This window comes from Vespula vulgaris, chromosome 21, assembly GCF_905475345.1.
Source record: "Vespula vulgaris chromosome 21, iyVesVulg1.1, whole genome shotgun sequence".
NCBI lineage: Eukaryota > Metazoa > Arthropoda > Insecta > Hymenoptera > Vespidae > Vespula > Vespula vulgaris.
The window spans coordinates 939,232-966,184 of NC_066606.1; the positions used below are offsets into that span (position 1 = coordinate 939,232).

The 26,953-nt window shown below is 41.4% G+C and overlaps 1 protein-coding gene across 17 annotated transcripts in view; it reads right to left on the reverse strand.

The window, feature by feature from the left end:
* The window catches only part of LOC127071368 (protein jagged-2), a 107,833-nt gene that overhangs the window by 52,174 nt on the left and 28,706 nt on the right, over window positions 1–26,953 (reverse strand). For all 17 annotated transcript variants that reach the window (XM_051010587.1, XM_051010588.1, XM_051010575.1 and 14 more), the window contains 2 exons: window positions 23,519–23,934; window positions 19,674–19,920 (listed from right to left, as the gene is read on the reverse strand). In XM_051010587.1, the coding sequence (XP_050866544.1) occupies window positions 19,674–19,682 (9 nt within the window). In that variant the 5' untranslated portion in view covers window positions 19,683–19,920; window positions 23,519–23,934. The remainder of the gene's footprint in view (window positions 1–19,673; window positions 19,921–23,518; window positions 23,935–26,953) is intronic.

Sequence of the window (26,953 nt, forward strand, 5' to 3'; positions counted from 1 at the left end):
AAGATCAGGAGGAACGAAAAATGAACGGTCGAAAAATCTTGATAAAAGGCTCGTTTCCGAGCGACGACGAGAATTTTACTTCGATCTGCTTCCCCCACCTTCCGTCGACTCTCTCCCTTCCTCCCTTCCTCCCATACCCCTATATCTCAGTTTCAGGCTCACCCTCACCCAATCGACTCCACCCCAACCCGTCCCATCGACCACAAGCGAAGGTTCATTAATTTATTTGACTGGGCATCGATCGATCGGTCGATCGACTTGAACCACTCTCTTTTTCTTTCTCGTTCTCTCTCTCTCTCTCTCTTTCTCTTTCTTCTTCTCGAGGCAACGTACGATCGTTAGTTAAAAGCCCATTAGCCTCTCGAGGATACCGATTTTCTGAAGGACCCGTTCCGGAGTAAAGCTTGGACGTGTAGATGCCACCGTGGTGATATATTGGGATCGACCAAGGTGGCTTTTTAACGAGGCGAACCGAGTCGTCCTCGTCGTATCCGTCGCCTGTCTTCTTCTTCGCTGTCTCTCGTCTTACTCGCACTACGTCTAATGGGGGAGAACGAGAAGGAAAGAGAGAAAGAAAGAGAGAGAGAGAGAGAGAGAGAGAGAAAGCAAACATTTTTCGGATGTAGAGGCAAGAATCAACAGGTGTCGCTCCTACCTGCCACAGGGGACGGTGGACTTACTGAAATCCGTTTGAGTGTCCGAGTGTCGTCGAGAGCAAGGGAGAGAGCGACATAAAAAGGGACAGACCAAGTTGAACGAGGCTTGGGCTCGACTTCGGCCGAGGATGGAGAAGAGAAAGAGAGAGAGAGAGAGATGTTAAAAGAAAGAAAGAAAAGGAAAAAAGAAACAAAAAGGCCAATTTGAGACTCCCACAGTTATTAGGGCCAATCTACGGTTTCCAGGTTTAAGGCCGTTCGAACAGCTTGGTTCAACATGTTGAAAGGAGTCACCTGTCAATTATGGAAAATGGGCCTCTTTTAGACTTCTCTCTCTCTCTCTCTTTCTCGCAGTCTCGCGTCTCACCCCGATCGTTATCCGTTCAGGAAATTGAGCGTTTGAACTCGGTCCTTTTTTTTCTCGACGCCTCCGTCCGATACCCGAACGAAAAGTCAAAGGACAATCGACGACCCTTTTCTAAGCTCTTAACACGTATACGATTAATTTCGATTAACGCGCGAATCGTAGCCTCGTGTTCGTTCGATTTTGATAAGGACTCGTTCCAAGGTTTGAGCATCGAAATCTTTCTTGTACGTAGAGGTATCTTGAAATTCGTGCGTTTAACAGATGAAAAAAGAAAAATGAGATAGAGGTAGCGAACAGGAGGGAGAAATCGATGGAGCAAAGATATTTTACCGGAACGTACGAATTTCTGCTTGTCGATGGAATAAAGAACGTGGATTGGCGTAACGCGCACGTAATGCCACCACTCCGGTTGATTTTCACACGCGGAAGCGTCGAGATATAGGTATAGGTAGAGACGGGCGCGTTCATACCCAACTAAAAGGCAATCGGCCGTATATCCCTCCGGGCATAGGCGCCGACACGCGATTTGATTATCTCCCGATATATACCTTACCACCTAACATGTATGAATTGTTATTAAGCGACGCGCTCGTTAAATCCATGTTACGCGCCGATGAGTCTTCCAATCCAACGACGTTTACGTCCCACTTACGTTTAATAAATCGTCATTAGTCGAATAGACGGTTCTTCTAATTAGTCTGAAAACTTCTTTCCAGGACCGGATTGAAACAGAGAGACAGAAAGAGAGAGAGATACGGATGTCGAAAATATTAATTCAGTAATATTAATAGATTCTCTGTTTCTGAATTATTCTCTTTCGATTGGTAATAGACAGACGGAAAGAGATAGAGATAGATAGAGAAAGAGAAGAGAGGAAAAAAATAGAAATAAAATTAAAATCAGTCAAGAATCGTTTATAAATCCAAATCCGCCCGATGCCCACCATGGCTGACGCCTAAATCCATCGGAAGACAGAAAACCGCGCGATTCTTACGAATGCCTCTGAGATACGTGAGTGGCATTACGGTTCGGACCGATGGCGACTGGCATCAAGTACCAATCAAAGAATCCCATTAAATTGCAGGAATTTCTTGCCAACCGGCTCCTGTCCTCTCCGTTCCTCTCATTTTCTCCTCCCTTTTAGCCTCCCTTTCTCTCTCTCTCTCTCTCTCTCTCTCTCTCTCTCTCCTTCTCTCTTATATCCCTATCTCTTTCTCTCTCCCTGTCCGTCTGTCTGAACCACGAGCACTCAAGCTGCTGTAGTTAATTTCCACGTATGATCTTTCGAAAGTGCCTCCCGCGTGCCGAGATGTTGCACTTCTCCATCGACTTTTCTCTATCCCTGCTAGAGGTTATCGTTGCAAATACGTAAACAGGTAAATATGTATATATATATATAGATATATAAAAATTTCCAACGTTATTCGAAACGATCGACGGCAAGATAAAGATAAACAAAAGATTATGGCAGACATATCCTCGTCTATAAAAGAAACTATAGTTGGATAAAAAAGATTCGTATTTAGCCGATCGATGCATTATCGTTTTTCTCATCTCTTTCGTATATTCTCAAGATATCGTATATAAATATATCTATAATGTGAGATCGAGAAACTATTCAAGGACAACAATTTACTTCTACTTCTTTTCTTTCTCTCTTTCTTTCTTTCTTCCTTCCCTTCTTTCTTTTCTTTTCTTTTTTTTTCCCTCGAATGAAAAATTATCCAAATTCATTTCGTCGTCGTAAGAGAAAACTATCGGCCAATTGAGACGTTTCTAAAGAATTCTAACTTTGTGGGGAACATTCTGAAATGACGTTTCGACCATAATCCTAGCGGTTCGGTGAAATAAAGAAAGGAAGAAAACGGGAGAGAATAAGAAGAGGGGAATCGTCTATCGGGGTTTACGTCTTTCCAGACGTAACGTACTCTTTGCGGCAGGCATGTCTCTCGGGGTCAAGGGTTAATAATAACGATAATAAATAAAAAAGAGAAAGGAAGAAGAAATAGAAGAAGGAAAAAGAGAAGAAAGAGAAAGAGGAAGAAGAAAAAGAAGAAGAAGAGGAGAAGGAGAAGAAGGAGGAGAAGGAGAAGAAGAAGGAGGAGAAAGAGAAGGAAAAGGAGGAGAAAAGAAAGGAGAGGGAAACGTCACATTGTCCATGGACGTTTCATGGACGTTGGCTGCTGATGTTGTATGGACACGTTTGCATGGCTCGACGACGTTGTTGGTCGTCAGGACCAACCATCGTCGTTTTCCACTCCCATCTCTTTTTCTTCTTCCTCTTTATCAATCTCTCTCTTTCTTTCTCTTTCTCTTTCTCTTTCTCTTTCTTTCCTTCCTTAGGATTCTCCTCCCGGATTCTGCCATTGAATGAATCGCTGCTCATCGAAGTCTTACGGTGGTACCCGGGCAAAACGTTGCCACGTGAGGTGCATCTGGATCGTTGTTCGATGAGCGATGAGAGATTCCTTTCGAACGAATGCAGGACAGAATCGAACGAGTAATTGCTACGATACGACAAACCGGAATATCTTCCGGTTAATCATCACAATCGACAGTGAATCATAATTAATTTCTCGCTAATATTATAGGTACCTACCTACCTACCTACCTACCTACCTACTTGTGTATCTAGCTACCTATCTATCTATCTATCTATCTATCTATCTATATATCTGTCTGTCTGTCTACCTACGTACCTACCTTACTAATTCGCACTCACGCTTTTAAACAGTATTTATTTCGATCTTTACGCAATCGCCATCAACGAAGACTCTTAAGGTACCCATATCCACTGAAAAATTTGTTGCTTTTTTTTTATTTTTTCTCTTTTCCAAGTAAATGGATCATGTTCGCGGGACAAAGGATCGTTCTTTCCTTTCATCCCTTCTCGATATTGTTACGTTCTTGAAGAGAAGAGAGAAAGAGGAAGAGATAAAGAAAGAACGTCGACGGCAGAAGGTGAAACGAAATGGCAGGGAGAGAAAGAGAGACGAAGAGAGAAGAGAAGAGAAGAGAAGAGAAGAGAAAAGAAGAGAGACCTTGTAGATCCCGGCGATGCCGGTTTTAACTGCTCGGAATGTTTCTTCAGACCGACACAGAATTCTATCTAGGTGGACGTAGAGAGCACGAGACTAATGATCGATGATAGAGACCTATGTCGAAGCGTTATCTGTGATCAATGTCAAGATTCTAATCGGACTTTTGCCTGCTTCTCTGGACGCGATTTTCAATAAACGACTAGCAAAGAGAGAAAGAGAGAGGCCAGCCATGGCGATAGGTAGGTTTCTATAATGCAAATGGCAAAAGAGCTCTTGCGTAATTGCTTAGAAGAGAATCGTGTGTAAGTAAGTACGTGTGGGATGGTGATACATTGTCCGTGTCACAAAAGATCGTCCGTATCTCCTTTCCTTTTCTTCACCGATCTATCTCTCTTTCTCTCTCTCTCTCTCTCTCTCTCTCTCTCTCTCTCTCTCTCTCTCTCTCTCTCTATCCATCTATCTATCTATTTCTCTATCTCTCTTTCGTTATAACGAATTAAAACGAAATTAAGAAAAATGTCCTCAACGATTTTCTTAAATCCCTATTTTCGAGATTTAACTCATTTGTTCCAAGTTAAAAATCTTACAAATTGATGTATACATAACGATTCGAATTTAGAATCAGTCCCATTTGTTCTCGTCTCTAGATATATATAAGTTTGAGATATTCGCCGAAATAACGAAATAATCGTACACTCGACGACTCAAAGTCGGGCCAACGTCGATCGAGGGAAGAGGGAGGTGAGAGATTAGAAATCGTGAGTCGGCGAACGCTGACAAATTATCTAACATGATTTACCGATCCGTCGTCATTGTCGTTCTCCAGCTCATCGTCGCTGGTAAGTATCCGGTTAAGTTATCGTATCTTAAAATTAGCTTGTCAGACGATAATTTCGTATTCGAGAAGCCTGCCGAGTGTAAGGATTCCCTACGAAACTACTTTCACGTTACTAACACACATATATCGTACGCCATAGATATATCATATATCCTATTTGGATACTCGAAGATTTTTTTTTTACACACCGTTTCACGTAATTCACGTATAGATATATGTGTATAAGCGACGACTAGTACTTATTTAGGTCGTGTCCCTTAAACCAGTCCCCGAAACCGTCGGAACCTCTTCGAAACCTTTTTTCCCGTTAGAGGAGATATCTTAAGGTCTTTTCTCGTCTATTCGTTAGTTCGTTCATTCGTTTCTAGTTTGCTCGCCGAACGAAAACACCATAAGTCGACGTTCATCGGCGAAAGTCTAAGGCCTTTCTCGTGATCCTCGTTCTTTCACCTGTCACACCTTGACACTCGTAGGAGGCCGATACGATATGAGAAGGTAAAAGGTGGAACCCTAATGCGTTCGAATAACCGGATTAAGGCTACGGATTAAGAACGGAGAAACGATCGTAGTCTTTCGATTCGCCATGCTTCGAAGAATTATGGATAAATAAAACAGCGTCTATCATTGACGACGATAGATGCGAACGTGTAAATGTTAGAAAAAAGAAGAAGGAAAGAAAAAAAGGCGGAAGAAATTACGATTGATCGTTGAAATTGTTCCTTCGACCGGATAGTTGTGTTTTAATCGATCGAGAAATTATTCTTTTTTTTTTTTTCTTTCTTTCTTTTTTTATATAATATATATTTTTTCTCTCGCATGCCTTTGTTATATCCATTGAAAAAAAGTATATGTCCACGCACATATATATATATATATATATATATATATATATATAGATACGTATGCATATTTTTTTTCTTTCTTCAAAGTGCCATTAAATTTCTTATCGAATAGCCTTCGTTGGATAGAAGCAAAAGTAAAAAAGATAATATCGTCAATATCGAAATTGTTATAAAACATTATTGCGTTCTTTATGATTATTGCCAAGACCTCCTTCGTAATTCGGTCGGTATAGCGAATAAAAAATAAAAGTAAAAAATAAAAATAAAAAATTAAATAAAAGAGAGAGAGAGAGAGAGAGAGAGAAGCTTATTTGAAAGAAACGACATCGATTTATAAAACCTTCCGTACGATGAATCGCGTTCGTAATAAATGATCGTCCATGCGTTAAAGGTAGTGTCTTAGTATAGATCAGAAAATCTAATGCCGACGATCGAAGTTTCTCCGCGCTAATGGATAATATCAGACTCAAACGCGTTATATGAATCACTCCCGATTACACGGTGAGTATAAGATTCAAGGATCGTACTCGTAAATAGGTAATTGATATATCTAATCTTACGGAGAGGCTCAATTAGATTGCTAAGGAATAGAAAGCTAATAAACGAGTCCTTCGTTTTTCAAATATTTTTTTCCTCTTCTCTCTTCCAAGCTTAGATATTCGCAATAAATTTATAAGTACATTTATTATATAATAAATATACATACGTACACGTATGTAAAGACATTCTTATTAATTGCTTGAAAATAACAGGTGCGTAGGTAACTCGCGAAGAAAAAATCTTGTTAAACTTATCCGCCAAGAAAGAAAGAAAAAAAGAAAAGGAAAAGAAAAGAAAAGAAAGAAAAAGAAAAGAAAAGATATCTTGTACCTTTTTAAAAGATAATTTGAAATAAAGGGGCAACGTTAAATAACAGTACCACGTCATCGATAGAAATTGATACAATTAGAGAGAGAGATCGAAGCAAGGCGGCCAATTTTCTCTTCGATATTCTTTCCTCTTCTTCTTCCTCCTTCTCGTCTTCCTTTCTCATCGCCGTTCCACCAATAAATTTCCTTTTCTTTTCTCTCTCAATCCCAAGTTAAAAGGGGTTTCGGCAGGTATTAGAGCAGTAGTATCAATTATAACTCCCGACAAATGATTATTTAATAACGGCACCGGTTCTAATGACAATGCCCGTTCGCTTTCCGCGCGTAAGTAGAGGACTAATACGACAAATTAATATACGTTTGCTCATCTTCCTTATCTTCTTTCTCTTCTTTTACGAAGAAAGATCGAAGTATAGAAAGTCAGAGAACAAGAAAGAAAGATATATATATATATATATAAAAGATAAAGATAAAGACAAAGAGAGAAAGAGAAAAGAAGAGAGAAAAGAGTACGAGGTACGACGATACAAATGGCGCGTAGTTAAAAGCAGTTTCGTAAGGTGCCGCACGGCTCGCTCCGACCGGCTACTACTTTTTGTGTCAATTAATATTTCGTCACGGATCAGAGGCGGCTAAAAGGAGCGTCTAGAGAAACCCTCGAGGGTCTTACGGTCCATTCAAGCGAGCTGCTGTTGCCTCCTCCACCTTCTTCTTCTTCTTCTCCTCGTCTTCTTCTTCTTCGTCTTCTTCTTCTCCTTCTTCGAGTAGGCCGACTCGTAAAAGAGAAGCGAGAAGATCGAAGTCCGATGCGTGTGAAGATGTTCGCGTTCTTCTTTCCTTCTATTCGTATTTCTCTCTTCGTTCTTCCCTTCTCTTCCCTTCTTCATTCCTTCCCTTACCCTCTCACCTCTCGTTTCTTCTCCCCGTGAGATTTTCTTTCGCGGTGGTGCGATAAAAAAAAGACAGAAAAAGAAACCGAAAAAAAGAAAGAGAGAGAGAGAGAGAGAGAGAGAGAGAAAACAGGTAGGGTATTATATATCGCGAGATGACTTTCTCGACTCGACTTCTTAAAGCTTTGAATCCCTGAAGGCTTTAAGGAGATAAAGAAAACTCGACGATCCTTATCGGCCGGGTATCTGCTTAGGGAATACTTTTAAAATACATTTTCAATGGACAGACTTGCTCTAACATCGTTAATAGTATTTCTACGATTTAATGGGTAATAATATTAAATATACAATTATGCGGATATGCATAGCGGATTCATGATTTTGAAAGAGAGTGTCGTGTTCGTAGACGGGATTATAGGACGCCTGAGAAATAGTCACAAGGCTAACGTTCGAACGAACGAACGAACGAACGAACGAACGATCGATCGATCGATCGATCGACGAACTGGAAAATCTTTGAGCTGGAGAAAACTCGAGGACGATGGTTTATAGTCGTAAAGATGCTTCGTCGAAAAAAAAAGAAAAAGAAAAAAGAAAAGAAAAAAATGATCGTCTACGTTATTGCGCAAACTCCAAACAAATAATCTCTACTCGATACAGAATCTTTTTTTATTGGAGACACGTACACTCCGTAGAAAAGAAAACGATTGTTAAGAATGTTTGTAATAACAGGTAAATTCTAGGCGCGATCCGGTGTTATAACGACGTCGAGATAAGATTATGCAACTTTCGGAATCGGTATCTCCATTGCAAGCCGTGCACGGGTGCATCGCCTTGAAAAAATGCGTTAGCGTCGATCGAGATTCCCTTCCCTATAAGGAGAGTCTTTACGTTCGATGGACATCAAGGCCAGGAAATAGCCTTCTGAGAGATTCAAGGATACCTCTATTCTATCCTCTTTACGCGCTGTGCTTTAAACTTACTACTCGAATGCATTCAAAGTCTCTACCTCCTATCGTATCAGCCTACGAACAGTCGCTTTTCTCTCTCTCTCTCTCTTTCTCTCCCTCTCCCTCTCCCCGTTTTACTCCCTTCTACCCCTTCGCCAACCAATCCTCTTTTATTGCGCCACACAATGAGACCGATACAATGGTGTTTCTTAGGGTTTCAATGTGCCATTGTTAGTACCAATAAAATTGAGTAGGTGATCAGTGTCTAAGGATACCACGATGCGACTGACTATCTCATCTTCTTTGATCAATCGAGACAACTCGTTAAGAATTCATTATTCATTACGCGTCCCTTTTTTCTCTCTCTCTCTCTCCCTCTCTCTCTTTCTTTTTTTCTTTCTTTCTCTCTAGTTCTCGCTCTATTTCTCTCTCTCTCTCTCTCTCTTTCTCTATCTGTCTGTCTGTCTGAATCTCTTTGTCTCTGACTCTGTCCCTTTCTATAAGTCTCCCTCAATTCATTAGATATTTAAAACGACAATCTTCCTTTCGACTTTGATTAAACTCGACAAACGTTACCCTGCTTTATCATCGAGCACTTTGTGCATATCTCTTCTCGATCTTCGATAATAAGCGAGATTAAATCTAATCCGATATCACGATCTGATGTTTCGTAATGTCACGAGCGGAGCTCGAGATTTAAAATAAAAAAAAAAAGAAAAAGGGGAATGAGAAAGAAAGAATTATTACAATCGTTGAAAAAACAATTTTCATTGTCGATCGTAATTATTGTGGCAGAAGGAATGCCGTGGTACGAAGGTCATTCAAAAAATCGTTGCATAACGCTTTCACGTCTATGTGAAAAGTAAAGTGGACAACTGGGACGGCAGCGACCGACCGACCAAACGAACGAACGAACGAACGAACAGCGCTATCCATTGAAACTTTCTATTCTACGCGTGTAAATAATTTCAGCGTAGACATATACCCATACGATTCTAATAACAACGAGAACAACGACGAATGAATAAACGAATCTATATTATTTTCGATGGAAACCAACGTCGATCACGTATTACTTGATAAAGAAGTTTCATCAAATTTGTCGGAAATTCGTAATCTACGAAATGGTCTTGACGATCGAAGATGGTTTATCAGATTAGTTTATCTTTCTTTTACCGGATTAAAAAGTAGCGTATATAAATTTTGTAAAAAGAATAGGAAAGTCGTTTACGTCGAAGGAAAATAAAGAAATTCAAGAGAGGAAGCTGAGAGAAGTGCAAAAAGGAGATCGTTTCGGTGCGAGTAAGCGTGGTAGCATTTTGGCCTGCGGCGAAGCTCTCGGAGCTAATGTAAACGGGGTCGTCGGTTGCAGCAGCAGCAGCAGCAGCAGCAGCAGCAGCAGCAGCAGCAGTGGCTGCAACAAGAGCAGCGGCAAGAGCACTGGCAGAGCAAGAGGAACGGCACCGAGGTTGGTACCAGAAGCAGCGGTAGTGGCAGTGCCCGCAGCGACCAGAAGTAACAACAGGAACGACGTAAGAGAAGGCTAAGAGGAACGAACGCTACGATATAGTGGTGGCGGCGATGGTTAGCCTAGGAAAAGAGTCCGGAGCGAGCTTGGAGAGCGGGTTTTATGAATGCAGTCCCCGGTGCATTTATGCCGGTAGCTGCAGGCGCTTATAAATAAAGGGCCGATTGAGAGAGAGTGAGCGAGTGAGTAAGAAAGAGACAGAGAGAGAGAGAGAGAGAGAGAGAGAGAGAACGGGGAGAGTCGGATCGAAATGGATGAGAAAAAGAAAAGAGAAGAAGTAGAAAGAAAGAGAGGAAAATTGTGAGAGTAGTACAGCTTGCTGCGTGTTTGTACGCGCTAGAAAGAGAGAAAACAAGAGAACAGAGAAAAAGAGGGAGAGAGAGAGAGAGAGAGAGAGAGATGGGAATGGCGAGTAGTCGAGCGCAGATTCAATTATTCCGCGATTACAACGCGACCGGCGACTGCCTGACCGACCTCCTCCCTTGCTCTCTCCGCCATTCTCTCCTCTTCGAGCCTTCAGGAGTCTTCTCGATTGTGGTTGTTATTGCTATTGTCGTTCGAGGGAGAATCACGGAGATAAATGGATAAGTCAATGAAAATCGATGTAAAAAAACGTGTGCAATCGATAGAAAATCGAGTTCAAAACTGGATTATTAATGAGAAAGATAGGATTGGAATGAGATTCAAAATGACACGCGATTATGAAGTAATCGTCGATCTTTGATAAACGATACGAAGTAGTCGACTCTTCTGCTCGTCTTTCACGTAAATCGGAAAAAAAATTCGATATCATTGAATTTATAAAAGTGGATTTTTACAAACGCAAGTATGTATGTATGTATGTATGTATGTATGTACGAAGGTAGGAAGCAAGAAATTCCAACATCACGACGAGAAATATCGGAGTTATCGATCAACGAGTTTACATTCGATCTTTTTCTTTCTTTCTTTCTTTCTTTCTTTCTTTCCTTCTTTTTTCTTTCTTTCTTTTTTTTTCTTTCTTTATTCCTTTTTCTTACATATGTATATATATATGTATATACACGTACGCGCGTACACACATACGTACTCATCCCGTTCGTCTCGAACCGGAACAGAGATTACGAACTCTGTCTCCGAACGCCAGACCACCCTGTGCTAACGACTAACTCAAGCCTTCACTGTAAGCCGATCGCGACATGCCAACTCGAAACGCTTCGTTCTATCGTCTTCCTTTTCATAATTTTTTTTTCTTGTCTCTTCGTTTGTTCTTTTAGTAATTTTGTTTTGTTTTGTTTTGTTTCTCCTCCGCTTTAAATACATATACCCACCGAAATTCAAGATTCTACGTTCTAGCTGACATAAATTTTCAACATTGCCAACGAAAGAAATAAGCGAAAATTCGAAGAATAGAAATTTCAGATTTTATAACGAGACTATTCTTTCCACCCATTCTCGTGGAAGTCGATCGATATCTTTTGTTTCCCATCGAGTTCTCCGCGGAAAAGTCGACGCATCGTGGTTGATATTTCGAAATCGTCGTGAGGAAACAAAACCGTGAAAAATACTTCGCGTTTTCCAGATTCTTTCATTCGCGATCGTAATAGAGTACGTATACGATTCCGTGTGCGAATTCGCGAAGCTGTAAAAAATATTTCAATGGAAATATACTTGTAGTATAATCGTAATCGATTTCATAAACAATATAATAAGAAGTTAGCACAATTAGAAAAATATAGTGATTTAGAATAATTGCCAAACAAACTTTGTTTTTTGTCCTTGTCAAAAGAAAAAATCGTCTGATAGATAAATAATAAATCTTAATTAAAAAACCCGTCTGTCTTTTTCTTCTCTCTCTGTTAAAAGCCCTCTCCTACGAAGAGACGAACAAAAAAGAAAAGAAAAAAAAAGTTTTGATATGCACTCAATCAAGACCGCAAATATTTTGAGTGTCGCAAATATTTGTTCGAAATAATGTAAACGTAGTCGTCGAGAAAGTCCCTACTTGCTTATTTACTATTGCTATCGAGCAATCGGCCATGATTTCAGATAGTCATCGCGAAAGGATCTACGGTATCTACGAAGGAGAAAGAGAGGAGAAAAGGGAAGAGGAGGTCGACGTATAATTACGTGAAAAAAAATCGAACGCCTCTGCCTACTCGTTCTCGATCCTTTCGCCAAGTCTAAGGATCAAAGAGGACGACGACGACGACGACGACGATACCTGTGCTCACGATGCACCTTCTTCTTCTTCCTCTTCTTCTTCTTCTTCTTCTTCTTCTTCTTCTTCTTCTTCTTCTTCTACTTCTTCTACTTCGTCTTCTTTTACAGACCAGTCGAACGATGCGTCACGGTCTTAAAAGTTTCGAACGAGTTCGGCTCTCTACGGTTACCGAAGGCGTTCCCCTTGAATTTGCGTGAAACGACTCTGTGATATCGGTCTTTCCGCAAACGAAAACGAGAGAAAGAAACGTGGTAACGACGTGCTGGGGGACATGGAAGAAGACCTTCTGACGATTCGAGATTGTCCGATGAAAGAAGACGAACGGTGCTACGAAGTAGGACGGTGGAGAGGATCGCTTTGAAACGAAGTCGTAAAATAAGAAGAAAAAAAAGAGAAGAAAAAGAAGAAGAAGGAGGAGGAGGAGGAAAAAAAGAAAAAGAAGAATATGGAAGGAGAATGTGTTGTAGGTAAGAGAAGGAAGACAAAGTGGAAACAAGTAAACGAAAGTGGAAGTGGACTTCAGAACACTGTTGCTTCGCTGAGTAGACGAAGGAATAATGTCGTCGAATTTAAATTCCTCGGAGAAGGTTTACTCTCTCTCACTCTCTTTCTCTTTCTCATCCATCTTTCTCTCTCTCTCTCTCTCTCTCTCTCTCTCTCTCTCTCTTTCTACCGTCATTCTTTTCACTTATCTTGATCGAGGTAAACGTATATAGTAATTTGTAAGGTAGCTGACGTTTAAGCAAGCAATAAACGCACCTGCAAATTGCGACCGATTTCTGCTCGATTAACGTTCTCTAATGGAGTAATCTTCAATTTTCACATGTATCCTGTCAGAGACGAGTCTCGGACACACGTACGTACGTATGTACAAAATCACCTCTATATACGATCTAAAGTAATCATGTAAAATTTCGATATTATTTCAATGCGTAAATGCGCTTGAATGAGATCGATCCATTGATCGATTCATCGAACGATCGATGAATTAATCCCCGAATATTTCTCCATGAGTATCTTCAAATAGATACGTATTACCGAGAATTTCATATAAGCGTTCAGGAGGAAAGGCCAGGTAGAGTGCAACAGGGCAGAGCAGGGCAGAACCCACGAAGCCAGAGGGGCCCACGGGTAGGTAGGCAGCCTTGAGCCAGAGAGACTGGTTTCTGTTTTTGCTTCCATAGTTCCATCCTTCGAGACTCTTCGGTAGTCCATCCTTCTTCGACTTTTTCTTTCCCCCCTACACCCTCTGCTCCCCTCCTTACTCTTTCTCTTTCTCTCTTTCTCTCTCCTTTGCCCCTCTCTTCTCTTCTCTTTCTCTCTCTTTCTTTCTTTCGCTCACATCTATCTCGTTTCTTTTTCATCCTTTCTTCTCATTCTCATCCTATTTCCTTTTCTTCCTTCCTTCCTTCCTTCCTTTCTTCCTTCCTTCCTTCCTTCCTTCCTTCCTTCCTTCCTTCTTTCCTCCTCTTTTCTTCCTTCTTCGATCCGTTCTTTCTCATCGGCTCAAGTTTTTCTTTACCTTCCTTATTTCCAAGCTCTTCATCCACCTCTTCCCGCGCTTGCGCTTTTCTATCGATCGCTAATACCTTCAACGCATCTAATTGCCATTTTTCTTTCCTTTTTATTTTCTTCGTCTTTTTCTTCTTCTTTCTCTTACAAATTAGTAGACAGATATATCGACGAATATCATCACTTTTAGCAATGAGATCGTTTCTATGCGTCCGGGTTCAACGAGAAAGAATATTAGGAATTTAATAATATTAATAATGTGGCATACTAAAATGAAATCTTGTTATCTTTCATTGCAACACTTACGAATATAGATATAATATCGATGAATAATCAAAAAAAGGAAAAACTTAATACGCGCAAATGCGTCGTAAAATTTTTATATACGATCGAAAAAAAAGTTCTTTTCGATTCTTTCTCGATTTCGACAAATATCCAACGGAATAGAACACCGCGGACAGTTGTCCGCGCAGCTTGAAGAAGAGACCACGTGATATTCTCTCATCGCTTTTAATTAACGCGCGCGATGGAGGCAAGCTTTTACGAGCCGAGTCCACGACGAACGAATCTAAAAATTCCATACGTTCTCCGACTTGCCACGGTCGGACCGTGTCGGTCGTTCTCTTCATAGATGAGAGCCCCCCCTATATACAACAAGGCCCCATAAAAATTTCTTCCCTCGTGATATTACCAAACATGATTTCTTCTTTCCTTTTTCTTTCTTTTTTTTTTTAACACAAACGAACTCTTAAAAACAGAACTCATCGATCTCTACCATTCCCTTCGTTAAATCCAAGTAGATAATTCCTTCAAAACCTCGACAACGAGTTTACTAATTAATCCATCGATTAATAAAAGAAAAAGAATCTATCACGCGAAAAGAAAAAGCCTTCGTTACATTTCTCTGAATTCGAAGTTTTATCATTATCTCGGAAAGAGAAGAAAAAAGAAAGAAAGAAGGAGAAGAAGAAGAAAGAAGAAGAAAAAAATAATGCAACAGCGATGAACGATGGGCGTTTCCGCGACAATAAAATTTCTTCGCTCGCACCTCCACCCTGGTGCTCGATGAAAGCGATGAGAAGACGTGGGGTCCTGTGGCGCGATAAAACGGTTTCTCTCTCTCTCTCTCTCTCTCTCTCTCTCTTTGTATCTCTATCTTTCTCTTTTTATCTCTCTTTCTTCGTTTCTCTTCTTTGTCTCATCCCATCTTTTTCATCCTGCTCGTTTCGTTCACTCTCTCTATCTCTCTTTCGTTCTCCACTGGTGGTATACATGGCGGACAGGTTGGATCTTGACTGCAGGCGGATCGGCTCGTAGCATTCCAGAGTCGGCTTCTTCACGGTGCCGCCACCCCGTGTGCCAGTGCGTACAATCTGAGAAAAAGAGAGAGAGAGAAAGGGAAAGAGAGAGAGAGAGAGAGAGAGAGAGAGAGAGAGAGACGAAGATAAAGAGAAAGAGAGAAGGAAACCTCACCCAGAGTGGAATCTGTTTTTCGTCTCTACTTGTACCCCGACAGAAGGATCAATGGGTCCGGCATTAACATTAAGTAACAGTACCTGCTGCATACTAACTGCCGTATTATCGCCCCACTACGATTCTCATTCACCTGCGGCTCGTCACCCGTAATCAAATACACCATAAAGAACGAGAGGGCCATCTTTCCTCTCCCCCCTTTCCTTCTTCCTTTTCCTTTTTTCGATCTTGGATCGAGGCATCGACTAAATCCCTCTTTTCCCCTTTTCTCTACCTACCTATCCGACGTTGTCAGAAGCGGCCGCCATATTTACCCTCTCTTTTCGTCTTCCACCTATTTACTATCCTACGTCGTTCAATGAAGTAGTACCGACTGTCCGTAACCGACGTAAAATGAAAAATCCAATACGATGCGTCTCCGTCGATGTTTAAAGCTAATAATTGGAGATTACAAAGTACACCCGACTCAACGGGTCGTCGTTAATTTAATCTCGACTTTATCTTAATCCTCGATAATAATGTTTTGCTTTTAAAATGTTGAATTTTAATGTCGTCGTTCGCTAAAGAGAGAGAGAGAGAGAGAGAGAGAGAAGAGAAAAGAAAATTCAATATATACATATTAAATACATATATAGATATATCGTAGGTGTGACAAAAACTATAATAATGACATTTCTTCCGAATATGTTAAAGACCTAGGACAGATATGTAGGTATACATATATACGGATATGAGGTAAGGAATAAATAAATTATTCTTAGAGATAGAAAGGATTCTTCGTACGAGCACCGCGTGTCCATTTGCCGAAAGTCAATTCAAACGGAACGAAATTAAGCAAAGAGTTCTCCTTGAAGTGGGCTCGTTAAACGTCGAAAAGTGGTCATTTCATTCACGAAATGTCAGTTGCCTCGGGCGAGAGACTCGTGAAAGGTATCATTTCAAACAGGAAGAGGACGATCACGGGAGACTCGTCGATGTCAAACTATCCTTAAAAGCACTTATCGTGCGAGGAAAGAGCGTGTTGTCGCACTGTGAAATCAACGCTCGATTGATTCGGCATGATAGTACTAATTTTTAAATAAGGTTTTCAATAACCAAAGGAACCAGCAAAAAATACATTTTTAACGGAGACAAGGGTAATGGATATCTTTATAGATCGATAGAGTTATGCTGCGATAAGCGAAATCGATAGAGTTATGCGATTTAATAGGAAACCCGAGTTGACTTCCAGTAAAAAGTCGAAGCCAATTAACTTTTGCCATTACCGAGAACAACGAAAATACCGTTTCGAAAAATATCGATGGTAGCGAGCAAACCGAGGCCGAAGGTGTAACTAATCGACAAACCGAACGTTGTTCCCAAGCCGGTGTTGTTATATCGATGCTCCTTCTTCTTTACTATCTTTGCGGTTAGCCAGCTACCGCAAAAACATCGATGGAACATCGAGTCGGTGAACTTTCGAAGAAGAGCACGAGTGAAACGCGAGGTCGATCGCTATCGAATACGATCGCGACGGAGACAGGATATTCGACGAGATACACCAAAATTATTAACCCACTTGCGATCGGATCTTTTAAATTTAATATTCTTACGAGCGGGAAAACGTTTGTCCGTAGTTGAAGCGTCAAGGGCTTAACCCGTCAAGGTCTATTACTTATCCTCGATTTCTAAGAAATTCGCTCGTGTATCGCATGTAAAAACGAAAGGAAAACGAAAAGAAAAAGAGAGAAGGAGATTATGGCAGCATCTACCGCGAAACACGTTGGTGTCGCTTACGATAACTCGAGAAAGGCACTTTCGTTGCAAACGAGCGAACGGTGAAATCACCGATCATCTTTCTTCCTTTTACGATCGAAGAAACGATGGATGACGAACGATCGATGACTTCGGCATGACTCTATCGATCGTTTTCATTGATTTCTTCATTTTATTGATTCATATTAGTAGAACTTTCGTTCGATCTTCCAGATCATCCGGATCATATCGATTATACCGATAATTATTAATACGATCCATCGATCGATCGATCCGATCTATTCACACGTGCTTTACGATATCGTATTTTACTCCAATTATATACGTACGCGTATCGAATGCAATATTATTATTCAGCTACTTGCTGAGAGAGGAAACGAGTATAAGCGGCACGATTATCGTTAGGATCGAAAGTCAACGTTGTCGAGTACTTTTCATATCACGAACGAACTCATTGACCTCGTCGCGTCGTCCTTACTTTCGTAGCTCGAGACTTGGGCCGTTTTAATAGTAAATTTAAGAGTTACTCTCTCGAACCAAGGCAACGCGACGTTAGAACACGACGCGGCGACGAGACGTCGGCAAAGTGTTAAAAATAACTTAATTAATACGCGCGCTCTCCGAGCCGATGCGATAATTGGGCGGACCAAACCAACGGAATGCTTCGAGGCAGGAACTATGATTAACTCGGTATCCAATTAACTCGTATTAGGACTACGTTACGACCACGTATGTACTCTTGGTATATATCTATTTAACTACTCACACAAATGTCGAACGTAGATCATAATATTACACGGTGTTCCGAGAAGATAACTCGCGAACATCCTCGTCTAACCGGCGATCGGAATCGTTAAACCAATCGGAATTATCGTCGATCGTTTGCGGACCACGAATATTTCGATAATAATAATCCATACGACCGGAAACGATATTTTTATGATTACTCATCGTTCGTCTATGAATCCGTTTTATTCTCTTTTCTCGTTCTTTTTTTCATTTTTTTCCTTGTTTCTGCATCATCGTTTTTCAAACGAATCACAAAAATTTGTTTCTTCTTTTAGCTAAGTTTTTTTCTCCGTTCGAAGAGATGTTTCCATTTTCTTTGATGGTTTTCCTTTTTCTCTCTCTCTCTCTCTCTCTAACGATGTTCGCGATTCTGATTCTAAAACACGAATGCTCCTGCTGTTTCCTCGAAGCCAAGAGATGTAAGAGGGCATTCCGTGGACTTAGCCTGTCGGCCCGTACGTCGTAATTGCCTAATAAATTGCGGCTTAATTGAGCACCACCGTAGTCCGCCGATTTACATCGTTCCTTCACTTCTTTCATAAATCCTTCTCTACCTACCTACCTACCTACCTACCTACCTACGTATCTACGTTTTCAGAATTAACGGACTCGTGCGAGGTTGTTCGATCGAGCTAGGACGATACGACGGACGAATCCGAAATAGAAATAGAGACATCAATGCCTAAAGCATTCAAGGTAATGATTAAAAAAAAAAAAAAAAAAAAAAACAGGAAGAAAAAACAATAAAAGAAAAAAGCCAACGCGAGAAAAAGAAATGAGAAAAAACGACACGAAGAAAGTCGTGCGACCCACGTGTGAAATCGCGAACAATTATAAAACGTAAAAATGATCGTAAAAATTAATGAAAATTATTCAGTGTTTTACATAATTGGTCAATTAAATATTAATCGAAGGCGCGATGCAAAACAATGTAAAATAATAATCATTACGTATTCCGAAATTATAAAGGCGGACGCGATATAATATAGGATGCGAACAACGTCAAGAAGAGAGATCACAGTGCTGCGACGAGATCGTTAGTGGTAGTGAGGCGATAGGTGAACCGGTAACACGGAAATATTAAAACCGTACACGTAAGTTAGGAGGATATATGATTGCGAGTGTAACATCGCGTAAACCAGGAGAGAATTAAAAAGGAGGGAACTTCTGGCGATGCCGAAGCGTCTACTTTAGAGCAACGGCTTTATTGTTGAGTCGTTCGTGTGGAGAACGAGAGAGAAAGAGAGAGAAAGAGAGAGAAAGTGAGCGTGTGTGTGTATTTATGTGTGTATATGAGTGAGAGAAAGAGAGAGAGAGAAAGAGGGATGAAATATACGAAGAAGAAGAAGAAGAAGGGAGCGAAGAAAAAAAGATTAAGAAGAAGCAGCGAAGTAAAGCTGAATAACGTCGCGAGGTTCGCCGATCGCGAAGCTGATAACGAAGGCTGCTGGTGCTCGTGATAAGGCTGGGCAGGATAATTAACACGTGAGAACCAGCTCCTCCCATAGGAAAGCAAAACCTCGCCTATATACGCCTCTTTCTCTTCTCGTAGTATCGGTGTCGTTCCAACGAGCTCTCTACTTACTCGCTGTAGTTATGTACATATACGTATAGATATATATATATATATACTCCAACAAGTGTGTGAGAATTAACTGGTGTATAGTCGTTGTCGTCGGACCGAACGAACTCGTCCGTTCTCACTCCGTTGGAAAAGAAGAAAAGCAAAACATGTTCCGCGTTTGCAGGAAGAGTAATAACGGTACAGGATCAGGGTGGATAAGGATGTTAAAGATGTCCTCGTTATAGCTTATAAGTGTACACTCTCTCTTTTTCTCTTTCTCCCTCTTTCTTTCTCTCCCTTCCCCTCTTTTTCTTTCTATCCATAAATAGTGGCTAAGTCGTGTGAAATTTTGCGGTAACTTCGTAACTAACTTTAATATTATAAAAAGTGACTCACCCTATACATATATATGTATATATGTATATGTATGTATAGTGTACAGCTTCCGCGTTGGATCCTACGTGGAACACAATGTGCTATATAGTTGGGAGACAGGAAGGCTCGTTCGAACGTAGGCGTCTATCTCTTAATTCCCCTACAGCACCCCTTTGTATATTTTCACTTTCCAACTGAGAATCTTCGTATAGAATATATATGTATATGTATATATATATATTTCTCTTCTTGTAAATACGAAGCTTTACTAAAAGAAAAAAGAAATCGAAAAGACATTAATAACATACTGCATTAAATAATTATATATATATATATATATGTAATTTGGTGTACATATTTTTAATTGTTAGGTACACACAAAACGTCGTTGTAATGAAAATAATTATGACGAAACGATAGTATTAAATTATACACAGATACACGAATAATTATCGAGAACGAGAGTGGTCTACGTTTACCTTTCTCACCTTTGATTTTATTCCTTCAATAATCGTCTCAACAATTGCAAGCAAGCTAAGGAAAAAGAGAGAAAGGTAAAAAGGTCACCGAGTGACGAACGACCAAAGCTGTTCGAGTCGAAAGGGAGTGAAAAGATCTCCGGAGACCGGTCACGCTCCCTAATTGAGGGACACCGCAATAATTTCAGGGTGGCCCGTCCGAGATTCTCGAGCCTCTAGGTAGGAAACGAAGGAGTATCTAAAGAAAAAAAGAGAGGAAGAGAGACAGAGATGGGACGAGTCGAGTCGAGTCGAAAGATCGACGGCCACGACCACCGTAACATCGAAATTCTGTGGAATTCGGAGACACAATGAAAGAGAGAGAGAGAGAGAGAGAGAGAGAGAGAGAGACAGGAAACCACCCTTTAGGGTCTTCTTAGTCACGCTACTCAACGAACCGACAATTATGAGAAAAGTCAGCAGCACCGTTAGTACAATGTCCGATCCGTTAAACGTTCTCAAAATTCGTGGAAAAGAAAAGAAGAAGCAGAGAGAAAAAAAGAAAAAGAAATTCTACAGACTGAGAAAAGAAGTCAGCACTAACTTTGACCGACTTCGATCGTTTCCTGACTTTTTTTATAGCGCATAGAATCACACATTCGCAAGATCGCGGCTTTTACGAGAAACATTATCGACGAATAAGCGGTATCGTTACACGCCATTAAAATCGCCCGTAAAACTGACGCTAACACGATCGAAATCCCAATTACATAGCAAATTAAAAGAGAAAGAGAGAAATAGAAGAACACGAGACTTCTCTTCGCGTGTTCTCTCGCTTCTTCCTCGTTTCTTCCTTCTTCTCATTCTCGTTCTTCTTCCTCGTCTTCTCCGATTCTTGAAATACTCTAACGCTCGTTGTTAGCCGCGAATCATCGGCCGCCATTGAACGGAGTTATTACGCGTAGTTATTGGGCCTTAATAGGTTCAACAGGGCCCCACTCTGGATATGTCGATTATCGGGTTATCCCTACCACTTTCTTCTCGAGCTACTATACCGAGTACACGCGAGGTAAATACACGTTATGTGTTAGACTCTATACTCCGAGTAGAGTCTCTACACACGGATATACGATTTATCTTTTTGCGAGCCTCGAGTCACATCTCTATACCTATGTGTGCGCGTATGCATTCTTGCTTCGTTGCAACTCATGCACGCGTATCGACACGGAGGGACTCGATACACGGAAATACGCATACATACGTACGTATATACGTACGTAGAGATTTCTTGCAAGGTACGCGCGAGCACAAAGTAACCGCACTGCGTTTATTTGCAGTCGTTTCGAGAGGAAACGTGTTTTGTACATCTCTCTCTCTCTCTCTCTCTCTCTCTCTCTCTCTCTCTTTCTTTCTGTCCTTGTTGCTCTCACAGTCGATGCTCGACACAGGTGTCACCTATATATGAAAGAGAAGATATTCAGTAACACGTTATCAGGATACGACGAGGTCGACTCGAATTTTTCCTCGATCTCGTCGTCGAGGTCGACGAGCGAGACGCGATAAATAAATGAACGAGAAAGTAACTTCTTACGTATGTATGCACGATATACAAGGAACCCGAGTACCGGGAAGAAAAATGAACTCTTCGCCTTCGTCCTCCTGAGAACGTGCGCACGCTCGTTCGTTCGCAAAGATAAATATGAACCGTTGTTGGGCAGCATCGCGAGACCGTATCACGAGCATTGTTTGCCAAGCTGAAGAACTACTACTACCCAGTTTCGATACGATCGTGGATGGAGTCATCGGATATCAAAACGAGCAAACGATGTTCCTTTCCAGGTGTTGTTTCTTTTCATCCGAAGATTTCACTTTCAATGTCCCCTGAGAGAGAGAGAGAGAGAGAAAGAGAAGAAAAGATAATACCTCTATCAAATTTTTTCTGGCAGATAGATGCATTATCCGAAGGATCCATAGAAAACTTTTTAAATAATAAAATCATTTCTCCCGAATAATCCGTTTCCAACGAGAAAAAACAATAGGTATTACTTACAAAAAAAAAAGAAAATAGGAAGAAAATGAGAGAATATCAATTCCTCGCACGAACAGAATTTACCATTTAAATAGATAGGACGTTTAACAGAAACTAGGAACGAGGTAGAGCATCTTAAGACTAGCTAGGGGAAAGATAAATCCAATCCGTTGGTGTTTTGAACCGGTGTGCTCGCGCACGATACTCGTGCTATCTCTCGTGGCTTCCGTTCTCCTCTCTTGGAGAGCTGGCTGTTCGTTCCGAGAGTCTCTCTCTTTCTCTCTCTCTCTCTCTCTTTCTTTCTCGATACGATCGCGGATGGAGTCACCAGATATTACGAGGGCAGCACAGCATCCTCTCTTCGCAGTTTCCTACACCAGGGCCCTCCCTCCTTTCAAAGATAGAAAGAGAAAGAGAAAGATAGAGATAGAGAGAAAGAGAGAAATAGTGTGGTTCGTGGTATACAACAACACGTTGAAGCACACAGGTTTGCCTTCGATCGGGTTACCGATCGCCCCCTCGTGCCAGATGCGCGCCATTGCCTTTTGCCAAGCGCCTTGCTGCACTCGTGTTTTGCGCCCGCGGGAGTGTTGCATCGACGATGCATCTGGACGATGAAAGCGGAAGAGAGAAAGAGAGAGAATAGTAGGGGAGAAGAAAGAGAGAAGCGTGTCAATGGGAAGCTCGTGGCACGCACCTGTACGTTTTTCAGGAGGGAAGGACCCCGAGCCGAGTTAAAAGGAGGGCGTGGAACGAGCTGCTTGGAGCTTGGCCGAAGGGGGTGCGAAAACGTCCGGCCCCCCTTTTTTTTAAAGGGACACAAACGACCCACGCATCTGTCGCAATCACCGTGTCATTGTCAGCATAAACCGGGAGCGATTTAAACGGGCCGCTATGGATATACCGCGCTCGGCTTTTAATTCTCTCCTTTTTTTTCTACCCTCCCCCTCCACTACCCCCCTTGATCTCCCTCGTTCCTCAGTTATGTCAATGGCATCGAACTGTAAGTAAATCCTAGCTGTATTCGATATAAACCTTGTCCCTTCGATAATATCGTCCGAGTTCGATGCAGCCTATTTGCTCGAACTCGATTCCAAATCCTATTCCGTATTCCGTCGTACTTTATAAATATTAGTATATCAATAGCAAATGTCGCGAGAATATATTCGTTAAATCCATATAAATATTCGTTAGTGTTTACGCCAATGCGGGCGCGTGGGTCCACGCGCCCGAATATCGCACCCTTTCACGAATTTCGATATTGCTCACGCTAATGCGTGATTTCGCACACGTGTTTTATACGGACGATGTTGTGGGATCATCTAGACGGCAGGCAGGGTAAGCCAAGCACTTCGTAATACGAGAACGCGAGCACTTACGTTGTTCCTCGAAGTTCTTCTTTTCTTCTTCTCGTCGTCGTCGTCGTCCTCGTCGTCGTCTCGCGTCGGTTCCTTCTTCTTATTTCCGAAACCCCTTCCATATTTCTTTTGCTTTCTTTTCCTTTCTTCTTCTTCTTCTTTTTTTCTTCTTCTTCTCGTCTATTTCTTCCTTCCTAAGAGGACTACTCTTATAGCACGAGACTTTCTACTCCCCCGGCGCTAAACGTAAGACGAGAACCAACACGCTTCGAATAAACCGGAGAGGTAGATGCCGATCTCTCTGTGTGGGACACGTTCTCAAAAACAGAAGGCCGTTCCCTTTTAAAAGGGCTGTGTTGTGTCAGCTTCCTCGACGATATATCAACTCTCTACCACACCGGTCATTTCAAGTGGAACCTTCGGAGGACACGGAAATCCTGTCAAAAATAATACATTACCATAACGATTATGTCATTTATGTAAATATTCATGCATAAATCTAAAGGATTTGGAATCATATAAAGAAACATTTTCGTCCTCATCCTCGTCGTCATTATTTTCGGTTAAATCAACCGCTAACGATGCAACGATCGTTTACAAACAATACACGTCGAATCAACGATCGAGTTTAATTATCGACACTCTTTTAATTCTCCAAAGAGATATGATCACCTGGGAGGCGAAGCAGAGCGTTAGAATTTCAAAGCCCCGCTCGCTCGAGCGGAACCTTTCAAGGTTGCTCTGAATCGCGAGGATACGCGTGAAATTAGAAGTTAATGAAGCGAACGTAAATTATGTTTCCCGAGATGATCGGTAACGACTTCTCCTTTTTTTCTTTTTTCTTTTTCGATGGCTCGTGATACGAAGGAGATAATCTCAAGTGGAGGGTTCCATAGATAGCCCAATTTACGATGGAACGTGTTCGAAGGGTAGAGCTTGATCGATTCGAGAGGGATAGAGAGAAGAACACTTGTCGTCTTCCCATACGCGACAGACGGCTCTTTTTCCACATCCTGTTACACAATGACGGAGGTGCCCTTAGACGTAAACCACCCTCGGTAGCAGAACGTAAACCGCACGCGCTCGTGAATGCTGAAGAATCATCGCTCTCGATGAGTCGCTCGTTACGATACAAAGCGGACGATTCCTTTTTTAAAGACCGAATCAATCGTGCTTGTTGCAACAAAGAAAAAAAAAAGGTACAAAAAGAAACGATTTTTTAACCGAGTTGAACGAACATTAATTCTCTTTTTTTTTCGTACACACATACTCCGAAAGGATTTGAACAAACGAGTTATATCTATCGAATATCGTCAAACGTGAAACATAATCGTGTCACGCGGTTAAATCTTTTATTTAGATTCGCGATGTTAACAAGCGACCGACCGATGCAGAGAGATGCAAGACTACCGTATTCCTATCGATCCGCAAACGTAATATTTGACTTTCCTGGATAAACCACTGGCTTTGAGTTCACAGAAGCACGAACGCAAAATATTATCATAATCCGATGCGCGATGAAGCTGGGTAGCCACCGCAACGGAATACAACGCCGCGTCGGGGCGCCAGTGAAGTGGATCTGTGAAACTCGTGCGCGAATCGGCTCAACCACGAATTGCTTCCGCAGTACTCACTTCCAAGTGGCGTAACAAACACGGTAGAACATTTCGAAGCTATCGATTCGTCGAATACCATTCTCAGTATTAAATCGTGATGGTATTGCCTTTGGAGAAGAAAAGAGGAAGAGAAAGAGAAAAAGGGACCCGGAAAAACGATCCGCAAACTATTCAACAACGATATGTAACGGAATCGATGATCGAATCGGCACGGTCATAGTCTAGAATCGAAACACCGATCGATCGATCGAAGGTACGATTCACGATCATTAATTTCCATCCACATTGAAATCATCCGCCATAAGAAATCAATCATTCCTCCAGCCGTCTGCCTCGAAAATCTACTTTGTACTTTAAGTGGTTAAGAAACGCTCCAACTACGTACCTATATCGCACGAACGCATAGGCGTCAAAACGTGCCGCGTAACAAAATGGAAGTCTTATTTTTACGATTGTCATGTTTCGACGGAACCGTGATATTTCGGCGATCTCAAAAAATGGAAAGAAAAAATTGTGAAGAAGCTAGAGGACATTGCAACGATACGATGCTTGTGAATGACACCATGACGTACGAGACTCGGCTGCTGAAACGATAGTACTACCGCGCTCCTAACGGTAGAAACGATCGGCTAACGTTACATTCGCGAAACGAAGCTAAAGTCAACGACGACGACGAGGAAAGAAGGATAGAGGGGGAGAGAGAGAGAGAGGGAGAGAAGGGTGATTGCACTTGCCCCAGATACGAGAGTAATCCGTCGATAGAATTCCTATATGCGCTTTAATTGCGTGCGACCGATTCCCGAGCACCAGATCAAAACGACCCGAGCTACCACTAATGGTGTCCGATATATCGCAAAACTTTGGAATGTTTTACCTATGCCGACGCTAAATTATTTTTCTATCATAATACTTAGGCGCTTTCAAATCGACTTTACATCCGATATATAGATATATGTCTCATAAGAACCTACGACCTATAAAAAAGATATCATACAAGACTTTCACTTGGAGGACGCCCGAAGGCTCGCGTGTCACTTAACATCGACAAGTACGAGAGTACGAGTGCATTACTCTGTGATCACTGCGGCTTCTGGAAAAGTCGACGCCAATGGAGGTCCAATGATACTCACGATCGATGGATCCAATAATGACGATAATATCGCGAGAACCGAACGGAGTTCGATCAAAGGCCACGGAGAAGCAGTTGCTTCGAGAGAGAATCAACGTCGATCTTGGGATATCGAGTTATTAATTATCTTAACCTCGGCTGTACGTACGTTGACGTGTACAATGCACGCACACGCGCGAGCATAGTTGTACATATCTATACGTGCATGTACATATACATAATAGATAGATTCGTAGATACGAAGATCGTCCGTCGATCAGTCCACGTCGTCCTTAGATTTGCCAGGATGGCGAAGCTCTTACGAGATCAAAATAAAGTTAACATTATTTTACACCTTGTGTCATAATTTCGTTCCGCCTTGCTTCGCGATTAAAGAATAAGACGCGTTACGTTATCGTTACGAAAAAAAGAAAGAGAAAGAAGAAGGAAAAATGAAGAAAAGAGAAAGAAGAGGAAATTTTCGGGAGGACATAAAAATTTAACGATGAACGTTTCGGCACGATTCTATCTACGGTCAAAGAGAACATGTACAAAATAATTAGTCGGCATCATTGATTTCATCTGCCAATAAACGTCGGCTTCCCTTTTTGACTCGACGAGTTATACGATCTTATTAATGCCGGTTGATGTTAATGCGAGAAAGAACCAATACGCGAGCTGTTAATGGTGTTTGCCCGCTTGACCGAAAGATCGTTAATTATTATTCGAGGT